General features: G+C 35.9%; 3 protein-coding genes across 5 annotated transcripts in view; 2 read left to right on the top strand and 1 right to left on the bottom strand.

Annotated features, from left to right (window-relative positions):
• COG5 (component of oligomeric golgi complex 5) overlaps positions 1-26825 on the bottom strand; it is a 233785-nt gene that overhangs the window by 161405 nt on the left and 45555 nt on the right. The gene's annotated exons all lie outside the window — the stretch shown is intronic.
• On the top strand, positions 2286-8223 carry GPR22 (G protein-coupled receptor 22). Of its 3 annotated transcripts, none has more exons than XM_080663914.1 (2): positions 2286-2423; positions 4845-8223. In XM_080663914.1, exon 2 carries the CDS (start codon positions 4871-4873, stop codon positions 6167-6169), a length of 1299 nt encoding a protein of 432 aa, XP_080520040.1. In that variant the 5' UTR covers positions 2286-2423; positions 4845-4870; the 3' UTR covers positions 6170-8223. The 3 variants fall into 3 exon arrangements, with proteins under 3 accessions (XP_080520040.1, XP_080520041.1, XP_080520042.1); XM_080663915.1 differs by lacking the exon at positions 2286-2423 and adding an exon at positions 2947-3083; XM_080663916.1 differs by lacking the exon at positions 2286-2423 and adding an exon at positions 3052-3180.
• Positions 13856-14887, top strand: LOC308245966 (ornithine decarboxylase-like; the record flags this gene model as incomplete). The annotated part of the gene is made up of 1 exon (XM_080663844.1): positions 13856-14887. One exon carries the CDS (start codon positions 13856-13858, stop codon positions 14885-14887), a length of 1032 nt encoding a protein of 343 aa, XP_080519970.1.

Raw genomic sequence — 26825 nt, 5'->3', positions numbered from 1 at the left:
ATATTATACCATTTGTTCTTTTGATAGCATATCTATCTCAAAATAATTCAGCTTTATAATTTATGAAGACTTGTAACTAACTCCCTTTCCCCCTTACCAAAATATTCACCCAATAACATTAGCATATAGCTATATATAATAGTTAGGACATTGCTATACACTAAAATAGAAGTAGCCAATTGAAATAAAATATTATGGTGAATGATCAGTATAACGCTACTAATTAAAGGTTTTAATAAAGGTGAAGACTGAATAGTAATCTCAAAAGTAATGCACATGATTAAATCTTTATACACAGAATATACTAATAGAAATGGATCTTTTAAAAAAACATTTAGCAACTTGAGATGTTCTCAATTTGGAATACACAGAGAAGATGACTTGAATACAAACAAACTGGTTGAAATTCAATGTGGTTCACAGTAAAGATGCAGTGGCTTTCTATTTGTACAACAAAGAATCTCAACCAAAAACATATATGACTAAAATATCTCAGGTGCAATTTTCTGGGCTTTTAAAAGAATACATACTCTTACAAAGTGAATTCTTTTGTGAACCGCCCCCCCACCCCCCACCTCCCTGCATTTTAATGTTTGGCATAAATAAACAACAAACCAGAATATATATTTTTAAAGGACTAATTTACTCATGTTCTATTTAAGAGCAACATACAAACACTTATAAATATAGCCTTTTAAAAAAGCATCCTTATATAAAAACAGTGTGTGGGGGGAGCCCTGCTATACATATGAACACAGTTCAAGCCCAATACAACTGACCAATCAAAATTAGTGAATGCACTGCATCTCTCTGCAGTGGAGAGCAGCGACAAGGTAGGCTGTCATTCTGCAAAAGCTGCCCAGAACAGGCTTTCCTCTGAAAAGCAGTGCCGTTCCTTTTTAGAATATGTTGTCTCTGGAGACAAGAAGATTTCAGCATGTTAAATTACTTTCATTATGTATTTTCAGACGCTTATTGATTCCACAGGAGGAAGAGTGAGAGACTGCAGCAGCCTCTAAGCAGCACTACATGTTCCATACATTAGCAGTACTGCTGAAACAATGGCACAGTAGAGACACATATTTTCATTAAGGTCTTTTCGAAGAGATGTTTATGACTCTCTTCCCAAGTCCTCTCCTAGCAAGTGAACAAAATGAATCAATCAAAACTGGAAACGCTTCAACTACATCAGGAATTTATCAAATCTTTAGCGGAGGTAAGATTCCTTATTATAGTATGCAGCTGCTTTTGAACTGGCATAGAAGGGTAAAATTACTTGGAAAAATAGCCTGAATTTTAAGAGTTTATTTGCTTAATATTACTTATTGTTAAACATGTATCTTTTAGATTTATTTATTTTAAGACATGAAATATTTTATATGTAATTTTAAGATGCTATGTTAAATACAAAAATATTCTTTGTTAATTCACTACGAAGACATCAGCTTTTAAGTCACTTCAAATATACTAAATAATCTTAAGAGTCATCAACACAGTTTTTCTTAAGAAATGCTTATTTTTCTTAAAAGAACCAGGTTTACTATTTAGCTATTATTTATTACTCAATTTTTGGTTCAGTTTATCATTGGACATGGTCATTGAAAATTATTTAATTTGCAGTTACATTTTGCAGTTTATCTTTTATATTTCAATTACATAAATAATTCTTCAATGGAAATTTATAACTTACCATAAAATCTGTTTTAATCAATTAAATTCAAACCATGTGCTATAATGTAGAAAGTTACAATATTTTACAGTAGGAAATATTGTTCAATTTATTATAAAGACATGAGGGAATGACAGTATTTTTAATATAAGCTAATTGCTCATAATCTTTGAAAATACAGGTTTGCTTAAAAATGAGAGCAGTAATCAGTTAGCTTTAAAAAACTACAGCTTTTCTTTCATGGTTATATTTGTGATGTTAATTCTGTTATTAAATAATTTACAATCCTTGTTAGGGAAAGAGAATATTGTAATTAAAGAAACCATTAAATTTGTGTATAAGCTGTGGCTATAAAAATACAGTTTGCTTACTGTGATAACAAATGCTATATGTAGTATTAAAATAAACAAAACTAAAGTAACTTTCAATTAACCTGAAATTATTAGGAAGCCCTATTTCTTAACCTTTTTTTTTCTTTTACACAAGGGCCCACAGCAGCTAATTCAGTACTTACAACTGAAAATATGAAGAATGCATCTGATCAAGCATCTATCTACCTAGCTGTCTGAACTATAAACTGCAGGATATTCTTGTAACATATGATTTTAAGTTACTAAGGAGTTAAAACCAGAGAGTATAGGTCTACATTACTGCTGGGATGTAACATATCAACAGTAATCATCGACAGAAGATGCTATATAAAATAACCACAAAAAGAAAAACAATATAATTGTAAAACCCCGAAGACAAAATGGTGAGCACTTTAAAGAGGGTGTTTATACTTTAATATACCAGAATTGTGGAGCTACTGATTCTTAAAGAAACAATGAAACATGGATTACCAAAATAAGAATGCCAAATATTACCAGCAAGCTCAAGAAGCTTTAGCAAGTATTTTCTGCACTAAATATTCAGATATTTTTATTAATTGATATTAAAGGATTTTTCCATTGGAGTTTTATGACCAATTATATATCCTCTTTTAATGAAAACAAACCAGATTAAATAGCAGATGGTTTTTATCAAAAGAACATGGACCGGATTTATAATATAAAACAAGTTATGTGATCTAGAAATCATTTCAAAATAATCAAGACTGCTATAGAAACAGTGTGTAACAAAAGGATGTCTAAATACATTTTAGGAGCTAGAAACCTTTTTGTTTTCACATGTTCTGGAAAATAAAAAGACGCTATCATATATTTCTATAAAGGGAATCATAATTCCTATCATTTGAAGAAGTTTTGCTTGGTCGTGACTTTTTAAGACAAAACAAACAAAAATATTGTTTACTGGTCTTTAGAAATCCATCAGCCAACTAAATCTCACAATTCATGCATTTGAAGTATTGGAGAGGAAATGAAAGAATGCCTACAAGACATGAAATAAAACACAGCTACTTCACTGCTGTCAGGTAAAAATTCATGTCAAAATTTGTCAATGACATCATGCATCAATTTGTGAAAAACTGCTATAGTGAGCCAAAAGGCCTATAAGGCAACAGCAAACAGGTAGGTCAGAAGATGCATGCTCCCCATCATAGTTTAACATTTACAAAAGAAAAGAATCTTGCTCTAGAGGAGATGCATTTTTCTTCATTATCACCTAACTTGACATTTCTGCTTTATTTACTTAAAAATCTAACTGATGTGACAAAGACCTGATGTTTAATCAGTCAATTCAGAAAATTTGAAAATTTGACACACTTAAAATTTTCCATTTTTATAGGTTTTCAATGTTAGCTAAGACCTTCACTAACTTGAATATGTGCCTCTGGTAATATTTTATACGAAGTTCAAAAGAAATATTGCTATCATTTGTGCTTCTGAAATATTACTCCTAAAATAATATGCATAGATAAAATTGTATTCTAGAACTTACAAAAGGTAACATCAAGAGGTTAACCTATGTTCTGAAAATTACTAGCCTTTATAATTTATGCTTATGATTTTGCAATCAAAATTCTGTACTCAAAATGTGAAATATAGTTGGTTGGATGATTTTATATTTTAGCTGAATATACTACTGGTTACTGATAGTTTGCCCAGAAAATCAGACATTAGTTTTATGAATTACCCTAAATCTCTATATATTAAAATATAGATTTGAATGAATTAGCAAGAGGTTGTTTTTGGTTTTTTTTTAAGTTTCCTCAAAATTATATACAGGGTGATTTAAATAAAATGTTCCAGAGAGAATGTGTAACTTTAAAAGATTCCTCAGAAAATGGGCTTCAGATACTCCCTTTTCCCTAGAATTTCATTTTTTTTTTTACTTTAAAAATTCTGCTTATATAAAATCAACTGATACAGTATTTTAAACCACTTCAAAAATGGCTACTTCTTAATATGATATTAAATTTCCATTTTCTCCTTCCACAAGATACAAGAGGGTGTGGTCACAAAATAAATCATTCCTAGGAGTGATTATTGTTCCAAGCTTTGCGACGTTTTACTTTAACATATATCCTTGTTCTTCCAATTTTTATAATATAAGTTTGCTCACTATAAAGTTCAGTGAGCATTTTCATGATTAAATGTGAAATATCTATCCTTTCTCTAATTCTTTGGGGGAAAAAACTCCAAATATCCCTTAATCACACTGTTGACTTGTGAATATGAATTACAATCAAGAACATGAACAAAGTAATTTAAAGCAAACTGGTACTCTTTACCATTTACCTTCTAAATGAACACTTGTCCTGTTCATTTGAAATCTCAGGGGAATAATTATACCTACACTAATTATACTAGAACAAATTAAAACAATGTTTATTTCCCACCTACTCACAACACTTTAAAATGAAATCTTAAAACACTAGGCTAAAAGCAGTTTTGCATAATGGGCAGTTTTATTATTCAAAAATATACTGTGTCTCAAATAATAAGCTTGAAAAACCCACATGAGTAGAATGTTTTCAGTGTATGAAATAATTTTGAACTCTACAAAAGTAAACCCCATATAGTTATTTCTTCAAAGGGAGAACCCAATTTCCTTTTACATCAAAGTAATTCAACCTTGCTATTTCCTAATTCTGCTTTCCATTAACAGTTTACAAACTTAAAAATTAAACTAAGTACACAATACAAAAGGTGTGTATTTTTTCCACAAAGAACACGTAATATGTCATTTAAATTGCCAAATAATCAAATAGTTTTTCTATTTCACTTTCTAGGGAAAAAAATCAACTGCTCCAAAAGAATGTGTTTTTCTCCCATTCTGGAAATCAACATGCAGTCTGAATCTAACATTACAGTTCGAGATGACATTGATGACATCAACACCAAAATGTACCAACCACTATCATATCCATTAAGCTTTCAAGCGTCTCTCACCGGATTTCTCATGTTAGAAATCGTGTTGGGACTTGGCAGCAACCTCACCGTACTGGTACTTTACTGCATGAAATCCAACTTAATCAACTCTGTCAGTAACATTATTACAATGAATCTTCATGTACTTGATGTAATAATTTGTGTGGGATGTATTCCTCTAACTATAGTTATCCTTCTGCTTTCACTGGAAAGTAACACTGCTCTTATCTGCTGTTTCCATGAAGCCTGTGTATCTTTTGCAAGTGTCTCAACAGCGATCAACGTTTTTGCTATCACGCTGGACAGATATGACATCTCTGTAAAACCTGCAAACCGAATTCTGACAATGGGCAGAGCTATAATGCTAATGATATCCATTTGGATTTTTTCATTTTTCTCTTTCCTGATTCCCTTTATTGAGGTAAATTTTTTCAGTCTTCGAAGTGGAAATACATGGGAAAATAAGACACTTTTGTGTGTCAGTACAAATGAATACTACACTGAACTGGGGATGTATTACCACCTGCTTGTACAGATTCCAATATTCTTTTTCACTGTCATAGTAATGTTAATCACATACACCAAAATACTTCAGGCTCTCAATATTCGAATAGGTACCAGATTTTCAACAGGACAGAAGAAGAAAGCAAGAAAAAAAAAGACTATTTCTCTAACCACGCAACATGAGACTACAGACATGTCACAAAGCAGTGGTGGGAGAAATGTAGTCTTTGGTGTAAGAACTTCGGTCTCTGTAATAATTGCCCTCCGGCGAGCTGTGAAACGACACCGTGAACGAAGAGAAAGGCAGAAAAGAGTCTTCAGAATGTCTTTATTGATTATTTCTACATTTCTTCTCTGCTGGACACCAATTTCTGTTTTAAATACCACCATTTTATGTTTAGGCCCAAGTGACCTTTTAGTAAAATTAAGGCTGTGTTTTCTAGTCATGGCTTATGGAACAACTATATTTCACCCTCTATTATATGCATTCACAAGACAAAAATTTCAAAAGGTCTTGAAAAGTAAAATGAAAAAGCGAGTTGTTTCCATAGTAGAAGCTGATCCCATGCCTAATAATGCTGTAATTCACAACTCTTGGATAGACCCTAAAAGAAATAAAATTACCTTTGAAGACAGTGAAATAAGAGAAAAATGTTTAGTACCTCAGGTTGTCACCGACTAAGGAAAAGTCCAAGTTTTACCAAATCCACATTCAGAAGTTTTAAATTTAAATTGTAAAAAGTAAAATTACTGCCAAATATAAGAAAAAAACATTTTAAGTATTGGTTATGTTGTAAATTTTCAATGTAAATGTCAAGATTAGATTAGGTCATATATATTCAATTTCTTCATAACTTAATGTATTTGTTGCATGGCAGTTTGTTAAAGTAATATCATATGTATATTTTGTCAATATTATGTCCATCAGAAGATATTCATGTAAGTCATATTTTCTAAATAATAAATACATAGCCTTAAAATAGTCTATAACTTAAAAATATAACTGACACAGGTATCCTTGTTTTTTCTTTTTTATAAAGTATATTGTTTCTAAGCCACAAACTATAGATATATTTGTATGACAAATGGAATAGTGTTTTAACATAAGAACCAAAATTACAGCTCCAAATAATCAAAACAATCCAGAATTTTCTGTACCACTATATTGTTTTCTGAAATAGTCAACTTGCTAGAATATTTGATGCACCAAAAATAATGAACCATGTATAAAACTTTATCCTTTTTTTAAATGTAGAAATTGTAGGGTTTATCAGGATTTTAATATTCAAGAACAAAAAACAAATAACCTATATTGCACACCAAAATAGGGAAACTTTTTAAAGTCAAGTTTATTATGAAAAAGAGTTTGACATTCTAAAAACATATACTATACAAATGAACTGATAATAAAGAGAAGGAAGAAAACTAAAGCACCAACCTCATTCTTCCTTTTCTCACTTTGCTTCAGTCTAAGCCAAATGCTTGGAATTAATACAGTCTACTGGCAAAAACAATGTAGTAAAATAACTTTATTCAAGTTCTTTTTGTGTAATAAAAATTAACTAATAAAATCTGAATACCAGGGAAAAAGAAAGGACTATATTATTGTAGAAAAGCTTAACAAAGTCAACTATTTTTAATTTTAGATATATAGCAACTTTAGAGTAATACAATTTATACAATGTTACTACCCTACCTGTAACTCCCAAATGTTTCAAAATACAGTAGTTCTATTTCCACTCTGAAAATCATTAAAGTGGCAATAAACTTTGTCAATTTGTTTCACTCTACACCACTTAATTTAAGCATTTTTGTCTCCAATCTTCAACTCATGTTGGAAAATTATGAAATTACTAATCCTAACTATAGATATCAGGTTTGGGAATTCTTATCAAATATTTTTCAACTGTAATAATCTAATAATCTATTCCTGAGTGCTAAGTATAACTGTATCAGAAAAACAGCAATAAATTACTTAAAGTGGGCAAATACTTGCTACCTTATCATTTGATTAACTAGATAATTTTTATTCTATTTTTAACACTATATTCACTAAATAAAGTAGCAACTCATTTTTAATTAAATTTTCTATTAAACAATTGAATAATATATTACTTTTATGTAAATAAATGAAATTCATTCAGTCAAGTTTACTGAATACCCTAATCCTTGGGAAAATGAGCATCATGCAATAACTTGAATTCCCTGAGGTTACACAACAAATTTATTTACTTCCGATAATAATGCTAACAATGTCAAATCTTGGCAAAGCTGAAATTAATTTCTTCCTACTTATTTTCTACCCTTTTATAAAATTAAAGAAATGCTGCTATTTGACAAAATATACCATAGGACTTATTTCTTGAAACCTAGAAGACAAATTAAGAATTCATAAACAAAGATATTAAGAAAATTTTCATTTGATAAATATATTTGGTATAAAATATCTGCTAATATATTAATTTAAAAAATTTAAACTTATTGTATAGTTGAACTTCCAAGCGTAAAGTAAAATTTTAATATTTAGTTTTATAATCTTAATAAAAATTCAACTATTTTTAGAGTTTTCATATTAAGAGAAAACCCTTTGTGTTTTAAGTATTTTTAACCCTCAAGTCTATATACATGCCAAAAGACTCAGTTAAAAGACACTTTTCTAATATATTTGCCTAAACTGCTTTCAAGCCCTCTTGTTCTCTGTAATAAGTAATCTATCAAAATAATAAATAAATGGCAAATATTATAATGTTGCCCTCTAACTGTTATTATTTCTACACTTGACATTGAAACAGACAATTAACAAGCATCTCTGCCCACTTGTAATGATCTTTCAGGTAAACAAAAGCATACCACTGACTTACAATAAAGAAAAAGCATATATACCAGACAATTTCTAATAGCTTTTTAATGTTAAATAATATATCAATCAAAATTATATTTATAAGTTTAGCTTTTAAAAAAAGAAACACATATGTTTGCAATTACCTCAGCTTAAATGAGAGGAGAGATAGAACAATGTTTTTGTTAAATGTTTGTTCTATGAATAGGTGAAAATTTTTTTACCGTATGACAACTTTCACTACCATGTATAAATTTTTCAATTTCAAATAACTTTAACCAAAAAAGCGTTAATGGTAATTTTTCATGTTAGAATGAATTTTTTTAATGCAAAAGAAACAGAAATAACAGTAAATTCAATGTGTGAATCCTTCTTAAAATTACGTTTTTCTATCCATATGTCAAAAACCACAAGCAAAGTTATCAATTTCAATTAGTTAATTGGGTTAGTTCTTTAAAATTATAAAAATGAGAAGTATTATTGTAAAAACTAACTGAAGATGAGCTCAACAAGATATGAAACTGTTATTTTCTCTTTTGTTTGATTTGTTACTTTAAGGAGGTTATTATTCTACCAACTAGCCCCAACAGATGGTCAACCTATTATGAAAATTGAATTATTTACAGTTATGCTTTTTTTTAAATGGCATTCATAATAGTTCTGTACTTCTCACTCATCATAAGTCAATTTATAGGTATGTGATCTATTTTTTAATACTCCAAATAAAATTATAGCAAAATCTCAGTTCTTTGGACATTAAAAATCAAAATCCTCATTTAACTGATTAGACTTAAAAGTGAAAACCTAAAAAGTGAAAGGAAATAGGTCCTTATTAGCTCTTTAGTCAGCATTGTAATTTCAAGACTATTTTCTAAAGTCAATAAAACTTTTGGTTTTCTTACATTTTATGACTGAACATTTAAGTAAGCTTTGTAATGCAATTAACACTTTAATTCTTACAATGTAGAAGGCATTACAGCAAATACTCATATTCATATGGAATAGAGTCATTACCCTCAGAGCTTAAAATCTAGAATCAAGGTAATAAAAAGTATAGCAGTATCTATTAAAAAGGTAGAATGTGATAAATGCTACAAAAAGAATAAAGTTAATAAACTTAAGAAAAAGAAATTATGTTGGGTTTAAAAATAATATATAAACAGTTCTGGCTGGTGTGGCTCAGTTTGTTGGGCATCATCCTGTGCACTGAAAAGTTGCTGGTTCGATTCCCAGTCAGGGCACATGCCTAGTTTCAGGCTCAATCCCTAGTGGGGGATGTGCAGTAGGCAGCCAATTGATGTCACACTTATATTGATGTTTTCCTCTCTCTTTAAAAATCAATAAGCTATTCTTTTTTCTTAAATATTTATTTTTATTGATTTTTTTTGGGGGGGGAAAGGGAGAGGGAGAGAGAGACAGAAACATCAATCGTGAGAATCATTGATCGGCTGCCTCCTTCACGCCCCCTACTGGGGATCAAGCCCACAACCCAAGCATGTGCCCTTGACTGGAATCAAACCTGGGACCCTTCAGTCCGCAGGCCGACACTCTGTCCACTGACACTGAGCCAAGCCAGCTAGGGCAATAAGTTACTCTCTTATTAAACACACACACACACACACACACACACACACACACACACTATAAACAAAAGCATTGTTGAGGGAAGCTACTGAAACATATTCTGGAAATGGTCAATTGTTTTCTTTAGAAGTAATACAGTAGTGAGAAGTTCAGCTGGTAAGTTAAATTGGGGCAAAAGGCAGAAGGCCTTTAATGCCAGCAGAGAAATCGGAGGAGGGGAATAAAACATTAGAAATGAGCTACATAAATAATAATAATAAACAGCAATATGTAGAAAAGTTAATTGGGTAAAACAGTAATGGGAAGCTGAGAAACAAAACTGTTGCTGGGTAAAACACAGAAGATGGGAAACTGTTGCCATTACCTGGATACGTAATGAAGGCCTGGTAGTAGCTCTGCAAAGGAGCACATAGATGTGACAGGCAATGTGAAGGCAGAATCAAAAGGGAATGCCAACTGACAAGAAAGACAACTGGGATAAGAGATTGAAGAATTTTAGATGGCCATAAAAAGAACCATAAGAAACAAGATTAGCCTCAATGAACTAATAAATTTTAAATTATATTTTGTATAAAGTACATAGATAAAAAGGGCCAAAACAAAAAAAGCATTTCTGGCAAAGCAGCAAATTCAACTAAATAAGATCAATAATATTATTCAAGAATGTTCTAGTTATTAGAAACTATTTAAGATAAAAATTTCAAATTGATGTTTTAAAGTACTATAATTTTAGCCCTAACCGGTTTGGCTCAGTGGATAGAGCGTCGGCCTGTGGACTCAAGGGTCCCGGGTTCAATTCCGGTTAAGGGCATGTACCTTGGTTGCAGGCACATATCCACTAGGCAGTGTGCAGGAGGCAGCTGATCGATGTTTCTCTCTTATCGATGTTTCTGACTCTCTATCCCTCTCCCTTCCTCTCTGTAGAAAATCAATAAAATATATTTTTAAAATTTTTTTAAAGTACTATAATTTTATATATTAGTTTATTCAGTTTTTCCATTAACTATATTTTCTTCTTCAGTAATCTTTTAATTATAAAAAATTATAAATATAATGAAAAAATATCAAGGTATATAAAGTACAAAATGTAAATATCCTTTGCTTTTTAAAAATAGTTTATTATATTCATCTAACTCATTATACACATATCCCCTTCATCCCTTAATAGCTTTATAAAAATAATTTGAGAATATTAAAAAACATACAGCAATAGTTCTAAAAAATAATATTGATAAGATATCAAATACCTAAACCTTTTTCTGTTACAATAAATAGCTTCAAGCTACAGTCCAGATTATCTTATTAAAGGTAAGAAAGGTGACCTGACAAACTGTGAAGCACATTACTTTTCTAAATGGTGGGAAGAAACAAAGGGAAAAGTGTAAAATAATCTATTTCTTTTCTCCCTTTCCACTAAATAAGATGAGAAATAAAAACTAAAGGAAATTTTTAGAGCCTATTTTCTTTACATCTCAGAGATAGCCACTTAAATGCACTCCTTCTGAATCTAAGCCCCTTATGGAACTGCAGTAAACTCAAAGAAAGCTAACCATGAGATAATAATAAATTATAATAAATGTTAGGGGGGAAAGGAGCTCAGATACTATTATAAAAGAGAAAATTAAACCTAGATAAGGCAGGAAAAAAGATCTAAAATACTCAGAGATGATCAGCTCTTAGAGAAATGCAAAGAGAACACAGAATTGTAGGTTAGAGTTTACAGAAGAAAACTAATTTGAAGACTGACTTTTTATAAAAAGACTAGAGGCCCGATGCACGAAGATTCATGCAAGAATGGGCCTTCCTTCCTTTGGCTGCCGGCACCACCTTCACTCCAGCGGGAGCCGCCTTTCCGCCTTCCCCACGCTGCCCAGAGGCCCAGAGCAGCTGGGGCGGTGCAGAATGCCTGTGCTATCACCATGGCAATGATGCAAGTGTCCAGCCCCGGCCACTAGGCGCCTGCGTATGCAAATTAACCCGCCATCTTTGTTGGGTTAATTTGCATACTCACTCCTGATTGGCTGGTGGGTGTTGTGAAGGTACGGTCAATTTGCATTTTACTCTTTTATTAGTGTAGATGCTCAACGTCACTAATCAACAAAGAAATGCAAATTCAAACCACAATGAAATATCACCTCACACCTGTCTGTGGCGAGCCAGCACGGCCATGGCATACTCAGCCCCAGGGCACCTTATGTGCCATGCCAGCTCAGCCAGGTTCAGTGACCCTGAGAAGGGGCAGTGAAGGATTGAGAAAAGACAGACAAGGGAATAAAAGCTGGGTCTGGGTGGGACGCTGCTCCCGGATGGAGAGACAGCGCCACAGACTACAAGCCGTGTCTTTATTTTATAGCCAGATGCCACGAGGCAAAGTAAGGACATGGTCAAGATGTTTACAACATTCTCATGGGTTTCGATCCTACTCAATTACATGCACTTGAACTCTATCAAGCCCACATCACTCAGGCACATGAGGCCACAAGTTTGGACTACAGGTTCAAGCTTACAACTATAGCTGTTGGCTATAATTGTGCTGGGAGGGCTCTGCCCTCCAAGCTGGGACTTGCACGTGGCCATGAGAGGCCTGTGCCCTCTCATTAGTCCGAGGCTTGAACCTATCCAAACCCTGTGGCCACTCTCCACACCTGTCAGAGTGGCTATCATCAATAAATCAAAAAAAAAAAAAGTGTTGGCAAAGATATAGAGAAAAGGAAACCTGTTGGTGGGAATGCAGATTGGTACAGCCACTATAGAAAACAGTATGGAGTTTCCTCAAAAAATTAAAAATGGAACTGCCTTATGACCCAGCAATTCCCCTTCTGGGAATATATCCAAAGAAACACAAAACACTAATTCAAAAGAATACATACACCCCTATGTCCACTGCAATGTTATTTATAACTAGAGGCCCAGTGACAAATTCATGCATGGGTGGGGTCTGGCAGGCCAGCCCCGATCCGGGCCAATCGGGGCCGGCTTTGGGGAGGGGACACAGGAGGTTGAACACCAGCCCCACCCCCAAACGAGCCTGATTGGGCCAGGCCAGCAGTGGGGAGGGCAGGGCCGCCCCCGATCAGGTTGGGGGGGGGGGCTGATCAGGAGCGGGGCAAGCCGGGGAAGGGGCCGCAGGAGGTTGGCTGGCTGGCCCCCCTTCACTGGGCCGGTCATAATGCACGTCATAGCGACCTGTCATTCCGGTCACTTGGCTTTTATATACATAGATAGCCAAGACTTGGAATCAACCAATGTGACCATCAGCAGATGAGTGGATAAAAAAGCTATGGTACATTGACACAATGGAATACTACATGGTCATAAAAAAAAAAAAAAAGAAGGAAATTTTACCTTTTGCAACAGCATAAAAAGACCTGAAGAATATTTTTCTAAGTGAAATAAGCCAGTCAGAGAAAGACAAGTACCATATGACTTTCCTTGTATGTGGAATCTAATGAATAAACTAACAAACAAAATAAAAGCCGAATCATAAATGCAAAGACCAGAGACTTGACTTTAGGTGGTGAGCATATGATGCAGCAAATAGATGATGTGTTATAGAGCTGTACACTTGAAACCTGTATGATTTATTAATCAATGTCACCCCAATAAATTCAATTAAAAATAAATATCGGTCAGTCCCCTCAGCCTCCACTGCCGCCGCCGCCCCTCTGCCAGCGCTCCGGCGCCACTCACGGGAGGGAGCGAGGCGGAGGGCGGCCGGGCAGGCGGCTGACGGGGGCGGCCGGCGGTCCTGTGCGCTCGGTGGCGGCTCCATGGGGTCGGCGTGAGGCGTCCGGCACTCCGAGGCATTCCCGCTGCTGCACGGAGAGGACCCGTCTCCCATGGACTGGGAGTTCCTGGAGAGCCGCGTCTGAACAGCTGGCAGTAATTTCCTAACTCCCGTGTCTTCATTTTCCTTTGTGTAGCATTTCGGAACATCCAGAAACCATGAACATGAACATCGTTAGTAATGATGAGTTTGACTTCCATTTCCTTGATGAGGGCTTTACCGCCAAGGACATCCTGGACCAGAAAAATAATGAAGTCTCTTCTTCAGACGATAAGGATGCCTTCTATGCCGCGGACTTGGGAGACATTCTAAAGAAACACCTGCGGTGGCTAAAAGCTCTTCCACGGGTCACCCCCTTCTATGCAATCAAATGCAATGACAGCAGGACCATCGTGAAGACCCTGGCTGCCATCGGGACGGGCTTTGACTATACCAGCAAGACTGAGATACAGTTGGTGCAGAGTCTTGGGGTGCCTCCAGAGAGGATCATCTATGCAAACCCTTGTAAACAAGTGTCCCAGATTAAATACGCCGCCAGTAACGGAGTCCAGAAGATGACTTTCGATAGCGAAGTCGAGCTGATGAAAGTTGCCAGGGCACATCCAAAGGCAAAGCTGGTTTTGCAGATTGCCACCGATGACTCCAAAGCAGTGTGTCGTCTCAGTGTTAAATTTGGTGCCACACTCAAGACCAGGAGGCTTCTCTTGGAACGGGCCAAGGAGCTAAACATCGATGTCATCGGTGTGAGCTTTCACGTGGGCAGTGGCTGTACTGACCCGGAGACCTTTGTGCAGGCCATCTCCGATGCCCGCTGTGTCTTCGACATGAGGGCTGGGGTAGGCTTCAACATGTACCTGCTGGATATCGGTGGTGGCTTTCCTGGATCTAAGGATGCAAAGCTTAAATTTGAGATCACCAGTGTAATCAACCCAGCCCTGGACAAGTATTTTCCATCAGACTCGGGAGTGACACTCATAGCTGAGCCGGGCAGATACTATGTTGCATCAGCTTTCACGCTTGCAGTTAATATCATTGCCAAAAAACTGGTCTTAAAGGAACAAACGGGCTCTGATGATGAAGACCCGAGATGCATGAGGGGGACTGGATGCTCTCTGAAAACATGGGTGCTTACACCGTGGCTGCTGCTTCTACTTTCAATGGGTTCCAGAGGCCGACGATCTACTACGTGATGTCAGGGCCGATATGGCAACTGATGCAGCAAGTCCAGAACCGCGACTTCCCGCCCGAGGTGGAGGAGGACGCCAGCGCCCTGCCTGTGTCCTGCGCCTGGGAGAGCGGGATGGAGCTCCTCCCAGCAGCCTGCACGTCAGCCCAAGTTAACATGTAGATGCCATTCCTGTAGCTGTGACGTGAGTGTAGCTTGACTTAAGGATTGGGGGGACCACTTAACTTAATGATTGCTAGTTTGAAATGTCTTTGTAAGTGGGGGTGACACAGATGGAACAAGGTGGAAGGCCTAGGCGATGGGCTCACACTTATGTGTTCCTATGGAAACTATTTGAATATTTGTTTTATATGGATTTTTATTCAATTCTCAAACATGCTACTGCAGAGTGCCCCTCAGCTGCCAGGCAAGCATTTGTAGCTTGTGTGTTGGCAGAACCAGCCGAGGCTGAGTGCTGTGACCTGTTTTACCAATAAAGTACCTTGGAAATAGGGAAAAAAAGTAAAAATAAAAATAAAAATAAATAAATAAATAAATATTTTTAATGGGGGGGGGGAAACATTCAAAATATAAAAAGAATTTTTTTAAAAAAAGAAATCACAATTGACAGACTGGAAAATTTAACAGCTGATAGCTTAATTTTGAAAATGAAATGTATTTTAATAAACACTGCCTCTATAATTATTCAAAGTGTATGTATACATTTTTAGGACACCCTACATATAATAACATCTATTGTACCATAAGAAATAGACTATTAGAATATCACAACTCACAAACATTTGGAAGACAGTGGCACTGAGGTGTAAAAACAAATGGAAAACTAGGCTCATCACTAATACGAAAACTATCGCCTTTGAAAGAATATCCATCCATATTTGCAGGAGAAAAAGATGCAAACTAAGACAATATTTCTCCCCTTGATAATACTTCTCCTCATGATAAAAGTAAAATGTAAAATAATCCTATGTATCTACCCTTCTATTCACACAATTGTTTTTACAGACCTCTATAAGATGTATCCAAGCATGAGAGCTTTGTACTTCCATCACCAAGTGGTAAAAAGTGCTGTCATTCCTGTCACTGCCACCTATATTAGCTGCATACCACTAACAAATCCTGAAGCATCAAGTAAGATAAAGGAAAAGAGCTTAGGCTGTCTGGCATTGAAGTAATTTTCCTCATCCTGATTCCATGAAAGAGACACACCATATATTTCTGAGAAGCATTAAGTAAAGGCAGACTACCAAAGCACATTACCAATTTTTTAGATTGAAAACAAAAAGGAGCAAAAGAATATGGTGAACTGCTTTCTATTCAGACAGTTATGGACATACAATACTATTAGTATACTAGTAGTATAGACGCCAAATGAAAAAAAATTTAATTCAACATAAAATTTTTTAAATGTTAATGTTAACAAATGAGTTGTATACTTGAAACCTGTATAGTTTTATTAATATCTATAATAATAAAAAGCATAATATGCTAATTAGACTGGACATCCTTCCGGACAAAGACAGGGCTGTGAGGGAAGCCCGGGTCCCGGGTGCCTGCCGGCTGCCTGGGGAAGGAAGGCCTACTCGTGCATGAATTTCGTGCATCAGGCCGAGAGAGAGAGAGAGAGAGAGAGAGAGAGAGACATAGAGAGAGACAGAGAGACATAGAGAGAGACAGAGAGAAATAGATGATAGACACCTAGATACACACACACACACACACACACACACACACACACACACACACACACACACACACACACTAGAGGCCCAGCGCATGAAATCATGCAGGTGGGGTCCCTAGGCCTAGCCTCTTGCGATCAGGGCCATCTTCTGCCTGTTCGCCAGTACCCAGGCCAAATGCTGCCTCTGCCAGCCAGGCTGTCCGGCGTTGGGATCACCAGATCATCCCTGGCTGCTTGGGGGCTCAGGCCTGTGGGGAAAGCATGTGCCAGAAACTTCATCCCCATGCACATGTGCCAGCCGGCCGCTGATGGAACACGTTGCCCGCTTGGGGCCACTGCTACTGCTGCTGCTGCTGCTGCTGGGGCTTGAGGCGCTGATGGAAGCTGCGGGGCACACCCGCGACCTACCCAACCCAACGTGAGTAGCCCCAAGAGGGCAGCGCGTTCCATCAGCGGCCGGCCTGGCACACGCGAATGGAGGTGAAGTCGCTGGCACCTGCTTTCCCACAGGCCTGAGCCCTGGAGCAGCCAGGGATGAGCTGGTGATCCCAACAACCTGACAGCCAGGCCGGTCCTCCTACCACCCACCCAATTCCCCCATTCGCCATCGCTGATCCATCGGAGCCTGCAGGCTGGGGGAAGAGACCAAGAGGTCAGCCGTTCAGCCCACTCGCCAGTCCCCAGTCCCGCCCCGCCGCCGCTCACGGGCCAGGGAGTAGGCACCAAGAGGTGATCAATGCCACCTCATGGTGACTGGACCAGCGGTCGTTCCAGTTGTGACACTTATGGCCTCTGGCTTTTTATTATATAGATACATACACACACACACACACACACACACACACATATATACATACACACATATATGTTATTAATATTATACACAATTCCATGTCATACTGAATATTGGGTGTTATGTTTTATATTGAGTGAGTAGAAAAGAACCAAAGATATACATTTCACTCTAATATTGTTAATGCCTTAGGACAGCTTGAAATGAAAAATTCAAATCTATAGTCTACACTTTATTTTCCTCCAATTCTAAAAAACTGTAGTCTTTCTTTTAATGTTGATTTTTTTTCCCAACTACGGCTTCTTATAAACAAAAAAATGGCAACATACTTAGCTACCTAATTTTATTTTATTTTTTAAAATATATATTTTTTTACTTCAGAGAGGAAGGAGAGGGAGAAAGAGAGAGAAACATCAATGATGAAAGAGAATCATTGATCGGCTGCCTCCTGCACTCCCCACACTGGGGATCGAGCCTGCAACCCGGGCATATGCCCTGACTGGGAATGGAATTGAAATTGCACCGTGACCTCCTGGTTCATAGGTTGACATTCAACCACTGAGCCACGCCAGCTGGGCAGCTATCTAATTTTATAAAAACATCTTTAACCCACACAATAATAGTCTATAATATTAATGTAAGCTTTAATAATGCTTCCTCAAAAGTGCCTGATATATACTAACAATCAGTAAATATTAGTGAAATTGAAATGAACAATTTTTAAACTTCTGACAGACCCTACTGTATCTTGTTTAGGAGAATGTTTCTCAAAATGTACCCCACCTATATTAGAATCCTCTATGCTGCTTGTTTGAAATTCCAATTTCTGGACCCTACCTTAAACTTAATGAATCAGAATCTTTGTAGTTGCAGCCCTGAATAATAGTTTTAATAAGTACTCTCAGGTAATTTGAGTGCAAAGCTTAAAAATCACATTTTTTTTATATTAGAAGATAGACTGTATACCAAAGTGACAGACATTCAAGTAACTAATAAATTAAAAGGTATACAGCCCTGAGCTCAATTCAGGCTATAGTGCCTTTTCGAATACAAAATTTTTAAGCTTATTTCATTTTAACTAATAAAATCTTATTTGGATTATCTATACTATAATCCAGCAGGACACTGGCTTGTTAAGGACTAAAAGTTTAGTTTTTTAAAAGAAGTTATCTAGCTAAAAAGTTTCCTTTAAAAATCATACACTCAGAAGGCAAAAAGCTACTAAGCATGACACATGACACCAGGAGGTATTATTTGCTTTTACTTCATTCAGCCAAGTAACTCAGCTAATTATAAAATTTCATAACTTACTCTGATCAAAAGGTAAGTACAATACTGGCACATTTTGCTCATTTCAATATAAAACTTTTATTAAAGCATAATACTATACATAGAGATAAGTAATACTTCTAAAATAAATTTTCAGTGAAAACACTAGCCTATATTTTGCATATCTTTAGAATGTCACTGAAGTTAGGTAGATGGTCTGAGTCAAACATTTTCCCTTTGTTATTTTAATTTCCTTTGTACATCAACACAATTTAGTGAATATTCAGCTACTCTTGATAATTTATGTCAACTTTAATTTCCTATTCAGTTGTATAACAGTTTAAGTAACACTTATATCCAGTAAATAATTCAAATGTACTGAATAAACACTACCTACCCTGGGGACATTTCTTATTAACCCTTTCACTAAGAATTTTTTCCAATAATACTGATATTATCATCTTTGGCTATAACTCTTCCTTTTAGCATTTTCATTCATTGAGTAATAGACTCAAATTATAACAAGCTAGTATTATTGAAAATGGGCTCCAAGGGAATACAATTTAAACATATAAAGATAACAGTTCAGGTGATTGGCTATAGCCACCTTACAGAAAAACATTTACCAAATGATATATTCCAGATAACAATGACTTTGGCATTGCATTTCTTGGAGTCTCATAAATCCCCTGAAATTGTGTGCAAAATTTCATGGGTATGTGTTTTTTTCCTCAGAGCAAACATCTACAGATCAATAAGATCCTCAAAAGAGTGTGTAACCCAAACTAAAACTAAAACTATTCTTAGTCTTAAGAAAAAAGAAAGTAAAATTAGTAAACGTTACTTATAATTTTATTTACTCATATTCTGCCTTATTCCAAAGATAAGACAACTTTTAAATGCCCATAATTTTAGATACAATTAAATGAGAAAATAAGTAATAAAGTTAGAACAAGAAGGTTTAAAAAATGAAAAGAAATTAACTCTGGTATGAAATGAAAATGCAAAATGCTTACTTATCATTAAGTCCTACATTCTTGTAAAAAGTGAGTCAAAACCGTACCCATGTTTTCTATTAGGTAATATAAAGAGAGAAAAGGGGTTGATTACAGGACTCTTAGCATCAATAAAATAAAAATCCTCTAGCTTTTTGGTAGAAGTACAAACTATTCTTAATACTGAAACCAGAGACCATTGTCTTTCATGGATCTTCTAAAAAAGTATATAATGTGTAAACCATGTTTCTACAACTTGTTTCTTATGTGCTTCAACATACAAAAATGGCCACAACAACTTTACAGAAAAGGCAACAAGAAATCTTTATATGATTACAATTTTCCTCACTGTACAATTATGCTAAATTGAAGGGAAATTTAATAAAAATAATTATATGGGAATGAATAACATAATGTCCAGGTACAAAACCCTATTCTGATTTACTCCAAGGACAGATTCTAGAACAGTAGTTTCAATCATTTTGTACACATCTAAGGGGTTAATCAGACTCCTTGGAAGAGAGATGTGACACTTCCAACTGAAGACAAGTGTTCTTAAAATCAAACAAACATGGCCCCCTGGTAATTCTGATGGACTAACATGCCACACTCCCCAACCTGCAGAGATGCACTAGTCAAGAGAAATGGATGGATTAATTAGCCTTCAAAAATATCTTCCATAAATATTCTGTCTCAATAAAATGCTGGAAAAAATTAATTGCCAGGGAAATGGTTAAGTGCAAACCATAAACTGAATAGCCACCTGAACTGAGGGAAAGACTAACATTTACAGATTGACACTCCAATCTTGCACAAAGGAAGCTGTTAGCAAGTGCTAAAATGACAAGTTAAAAGCCTGAATTTTCATCAACCAATTTTCAATAATCTACTTTGCCTGATATTTCTGATCCTCATTAAAACATCTTCCTACTGATGATTCAAAGATACAGTTAGAATAGATACAATAAGAGCTAACAGAACTGTGCTTTCAACTACATGGTAAAAGACACCATATAAATATTTTATCACCGTTGTAAATACAAAAAATAAGATACAAGAAGCTTTTACTTTTAAATATGGTACTCTATCATACCATTTATATTAACAAATATGCCTACTAGTTCTATAACACATAAATGTTTCTAAAAACTTAATGAATAACATAAGTCACAGGATCTAGTAGGCCGATAAAAAAAACATCCAAACAAAATTGTCAAGGAGCAATAACGATAAAATCCTAGTTACTATCATAAACAAGTCTGTTATCTTGTAAGCACTTAAAAAAATCATAAAAGCACCTTTAAATGGCCCCTTATAATAGCACTTAGCCCTCACTTGCCCAAATTTGAACATTACATAAAAGGGTAGGGTTGCATGCAATTACAGAAGCGGTGGCAATAAGACAAATATGTCAACATCGATATCACAAGGCAAAGTATAGCCACCATTAAGAATACAAATGAAGAGCAACGGGGCTGAAAGGAAAAGGAGCACATGTACCTGGAAAAGCTGCAGAAAGGAAATGGCAACTGAAATGAACTTTAACTGAGGGATGAGATGGCTGATGCCACCTAGGCAACAACAGCGTATCAGGCGGAGACACAAACATGAGCAATTACACAGAAGCAAGAAAACAAAGTCTCCAGACCAGGGAACAATCCAATTTGGCTGGTGCATAGACTATGAATATGGAAGCAGGGAGACATCACGCTGGAAAATAGGTTATAATCCTGTCAGGCTAAAAAAAGTTTTAATATAAACCCAAGCCCAGTGAAAGTCTTTCTAGATTTGAGGGCTTCTAAAATATATATATACTTACACTTTATTTCTATCATCATAGTTTAAGCCCCTAATAACTAGACCAGTGGTCGGTAAACTGTGGCTCGCGAGCCGCGGTTTGCTGCTCTGTAGACTAATGAGTTTGCCACCATTATATTAACCTCTGACCTGGTCTCTCCATCTCAATCTCTCAACTTCCATTTTCCACTTCTAAAGTACAGTTCTGCTCATTTTCATCCCCTGATCGCAGCAGATGTCCCATCAGATACGTTTCATCGAGACTTAAAATACAACATAATATTTATTAGAAATTAAAATCCAATATTAGTAGTAGTAACATCTCTGTTTTCCAAATGTAGAATTAGAGATAACCCAAAAATTATACAAAGAAACAACCTTGAGAAAATGTCATTTAAAAAATGAATGTCTAATTCTATTTTCCTATTAAAAACTATAAAAAGGGCCCTGACTGGTTTGGCTCAGTGGATGGAGCGTCGGCCTGCGGACTGAGGGGTCCCGGGTTTGATTCCGGTCAAGGGCATGTGCCTGGGTTGCGGGCGCATCCCCAGTGGGGGGCGTGCAGGAGGCAGCTGATCGATGTCTCTCTCTCATCGATGTTTCTAACTTTCTATCCCTCTCTCTTCCTCTCTGTAAAAAAATCAATAAAATATATTTTAAAAAAAACTATAAAAAGGAAATACGGGAAAAATCTAGATGTAAATAGTAAGTAAAAAATAATTAAATGCAGCAACAACAAAAATACTTAACTTCAAGATTTAAAAAGGAAAATAAGAATAGTCAACTGAGATAAAATAGAAAACCCATTACAAAATCAAGCAAATAAAGGAATGTACTGTGAAATAATGGAATAATTAAAATATGAAATGAAGTGATAAATTATTCATTAAGTGGTACTGAGGAAATAACTAAACATTGGCAAAATAAAGTCAACTGCTTACTACCCTCAAGGTCAGTGAATGCCATTGACTGGTATTGTGAAATGTGGTGATTATATGTGTTTGTTATACCAAAATAAGCTGCAGATGGGTAACAATAAAAACATAAAAATATTTTAAAAGTATGTAAGTAAATATTTTTGTAATATTAGAGCGAGGAACCAAAGTAATCCATTAAGTAAAAGATTAACAAGTATAACTATAAAACCTTAAAAGGTATACATAAAAATCAAGTAAGATAAAACCACCTGGGAAACAAAGTTACAGTTTATATAGTAATGCAAAAGACAAAGAGAGAATATTAAAAGCAGCAAGAGAAAAACAGTTATTACCTACAAGGGAGCACCCATACAATTGTCAACTGACTTCTCAACAGAAACTATGCAGGCCAGATGGGAGTGGCAAGAAATATTCAAACTGATGAATAGCAAGAACCTACAACCAAGATTACTCTACCCAGCAAAGCTATCATTCAGAATTGAAGGGCAGATAAAGAGCTTCACAGATAAGAAAAAGCTAAAGGAGTTCATCACCGCCAAACCAGTATTATATAAAATGCTGAAGGGTATTCTTTAAAAAGAGGAAGAAGAAAAAGGTAAAGATAAAAATTATGAAAAACAAATACATATCTATCAACAAGTGAATCTAAAAATCAAGTGAATAAAAAATCTGATGAACAGAATAAACTGGTGAATATAATAGAATCAGGGGCATAGAAAGGGAGTAGACTGACAATACTCGGAAAGAAGGGGGTGGGGGGGTGCGGGAAGAGACTGGACAAAAATCATACACCTATAGATGAGGACGGGGGGTGGGGGGGTTAAGGGCAGAGGGTGGGGTGGGATCCGGGTGGAGGGGAGCTATGGGGGGAAAAAAGAGGAACAATTGTAATAATCTGAACAATAAAGATTTTTAAAAAAAAAGAAAAGAATCTTTATAGTAATACTTTAATATTTTATTACCGAAAAAAATGCATGAGAAATGTACATTATATGATGTGATTTCTGCACAAGAGAACACATGACTATAAATTATTATGTGTAAACAATGTGACCTTCAAAATAGAAATTCACTCTTTACATCTATTTCTAAAAAAGAAGGATAAAAAGAAAACATTATTTGAGCTCATATATATGCTAGGCAAGGTCAAAAGCAATCTAGAAACCTGATGTCATTAAATCTACCCAACAGCGCTTTGAAATCTGAGAATTTAACTTGTTGAAATTCACAGTTAGCAAGAGGAAAGAAAATTGTATTTAAAATCAGGGTCGACTCTAGATTGTTTCAAAGCCTATGCTCTCCTTTCTCTTAATTACAAAGCACAAAGCAGAAGAAACAATTATATTTTATGTTATGATCTTATAATGTTTTACAGTCTCTAAAGTGTTAGTAAAGTGAGCATTACTTTGATGAGAGAAGTTTATGAAAGCTGTGTTGTTCTGGTTGTTACATTAAAATAACTAGCCTACGTGTGCCCATTCAACGAGATTTATTCATAAGTCATTTACCCTTCGTATAAGTTTTTCCAACTACTTATTTTTTCAGTTTTTATTTTCATTGCCATAGTTTAACTCACTCTAAAATGTCAATTTTAGCCCTAGCTCGTTTGGCTCACTGGATAGAGCATTGGCCTGTAGCCTGAAGGGTCCCGGGTTCGATTCTAGTCAAGGGTATATGCCCGGGTTGTGGGCTCGATCCCCAGTAGGGGGCGTGCAGGAGACAGCCGATCAATGATTCTCTCTCACTATTGATGTTTCTCTCTCTTCCTCTCCCATCCTCTCTGAAATAAAAAAAATATATGAAAATAAAATATCAATATTATTACTTAGTTTTAGGTGGAAAGTCTCTTTTAGGTGGCTATTGCTAAGTATCCCCACACCTTATAAAAAATAAACTACCTTCTCTCTTACCTCCGCCCTCTAACATGCAACTAACACACCTCAATATTTATGGAGAAAACCAAGCAGAGGTTACTTCTCTCCTTTATTTTCCTAAGAAGAGATCATCATCTTGGGTAATCTTCCATTCCGGAAGAGTAACTGGACCAAACTGGAGGATCTAGGTTATCACACAGCACTAAAACACTTCTTTTTAATGTATTAATTTACTTTGTGCTTTTTGTTTTTCTTCCTTTATATTGAATTTATTGGGGTGACACTGGTTAACAAAATTATACAGGTTTCAGCCCAGCTATTGTGGTTCAGTGGCTGAGTGTCGACTTATGAACCAAGAGGTCATGGTTCAATTCCGGGTCAGAACATATGCCCAGGTTGGGGCTCAATCCCCACAAGGTGGTGTGCAGGAGGCAACTGATCAATGATTCTCTCTCATCATTGATGTTTCTATCACCCTAAAGCACAGACTTGAGTATGTAAATCAGGTCAGAATAAAAAGCACTTTTCTTTGACTCCTAAATAATTTACCTGTAAGCGCTATTAATGGCGCTTAAGGTCATTATTTATATCTTGAAAGCAAGAGAAAAACGGTAATATCAGGATATTTTATAAGCAGTATTTCATTATAGCTATTTACTTTTACTTTGAAACCATCAGTTAACATTTTATATCTGTGTATAAAAAATGTATCTAATTCCCTGCCAATCTCATTTAACTTTGGCACTTTCTTACTCTGTGAGAAGAGGCAGGACATTAAAACATATGATGTGTGTGTGTGTGTGTATGTGTGTGTGTGTGTGTGTGTGCGTGTGTGTGAGAGAGAGAGAGAGAGTGCGTGTGTGTGCGTGTTTGTGTGTGTGGGGTGTGTGTGTGTGTGTGTGTGTGTGTGTGTTATTTTGTTTGACTCTAATGTCTTCCTAGGGCAAATCTTTAAAAAATTAGTCATTCTCTTTCTTCCTAAACAAATAATCCTCCTTTCAGATAGCTGATACGGTACAGACAACTGCCATATGTATTAGTAGTTTCTTATTTGCTGCCATAAGAAATTACCACAAACTTAAAGACCTGAAAACTACAAGTTTATTATCTTACAATTCTGGAGGTTAGAAGTCCAAAATGGGTCCCAACAGGCTAAAAATCGAGGTGATGGCATGGCTGGATTCCTTTCTGGAGGGTCTAAGGGACAATCTGTTTCCTAACTGAGGTTCTAGGGGAGAATCTAACTCATTGAAGATGCTGGCAGAATTCAGTTCTTTGTGGTTGTAGGACTGAGGTCCCCATTTCCTTGTTGGCAGTCAGTTGAGGACAGTTCCCAGCTTCTAGGACATCTGCATGCCTTGGCTCACTGACCCTTTCTTTCATCTTCAAAGCCAACAATCAATGGCAGGTTAAGTACTTCACATTTCAAATCTTTTCTGCCTCTTCTATCATTGCATCTCTCTGATCCACTCCTCTGCCTTCCTCTTCCTCTTTTAATAACTCACCTTTTTTGCAGTTTTTTTCTTTATTTTTATTGTTGACACTATTACAGATGACTCCATTTTCCACCCCCCTTTGCCCATCTCCATCCACCCCTATCCCCCTTTCGCTCTGGCCATCACCACACTGTTGTCTGTGTCTATGGGTTATGCATACTAGTATTTGTTCTTTGGCTATTCCTTTCACCGTCTTTCATCCATACCCACCCCCCATAGCTATAAGTCTGCTCTATCTACCCATACCTCTGTTTCTGTTTTGAAGAACTCAAGTATTTAGAATAATCTACCCAGATATTGGAGAAAATCTCCGCATCTCAAGTTTCATTACCATAATCACATCTGCAAAATCTCTTTTGCCATGTAAAATAACACATTCATAGGTTCCAGGCACTATGATGTGAACTGTGTATGTGTGTGTGGTAAGGGGGGAGCGGGGGGGGGGAGGTAATTGTGAGTGGTGGGGAGGCATGCATTACTGTGCCTACCACACCATACTTGTTGACCTGCACTGACTTGAAGTCAGGAACAAAACCAGAGAGTGTCATTGTCTTTTGATTAAAATTAAAAAAGTTGTTAGGCTCAAACACATTAGAGTTCAAAATGCAGAGCAATTTTCATTAAATACTATCACCATCAAGGAATCCATTAATTTACTTATCATTAAATCTTTACCTCTTCTAAAATGGAAAAATATCTAAATATATGAACAGAACTTACTCAAAGCTGAGTAAACTAAATTTATCACTAGTTTCTACATTTAGGCTCTTCTCTCTCTGTTCATTCCCTCGACGTCCCACAAATCTTTATCTAAAAGCAATCTTCCCACAAAGCTAAAGTCACACTGGAAGACACACAGGCTTAGATAAATTTTTTTTAAAAAGACAACACTTTTTATATCATAGAAAACAGAACCAATTTGTTAAAATGGTGATAAGACCCATGAGTGCAAGACACATCATAAAGAATCTTAGAATCCCCATATTAAATACATCCAAAGACTAAAAGAAAGGATGTTGTTGCTTTAAACTAGATTAGGCAAAGAGAATTAATAACTTCTATAAGCATAGTTTTTCTGCTGCTCTCCTAAGTAAAA

The sequence above is a fragment of the Plecotus auritus genome (assembly GCF_963455305.1).
Source record: "Plecotus auritus genome assembly, chromosome: 4".
Taxonomy (NCBI): Eukaryota; Metazoa; Chordata; class Mammalia; order Chiroptera; family Vespertilionidae; genus Plecotus; species Plecotus auritus.
This window is presented reverse-complemented; position numbering and strand designations above follow the sequence as displayed.

Bases quoted from the DNA above. Each gene is read 5' to 3' on its own strand.
- GPR22 (XM_080663914.1), top strand. From the start codon at position 4,871: ATGTGTTTTTCTCCCATTCTGGAAATCAACATGCAGTCTGAATCTAAC.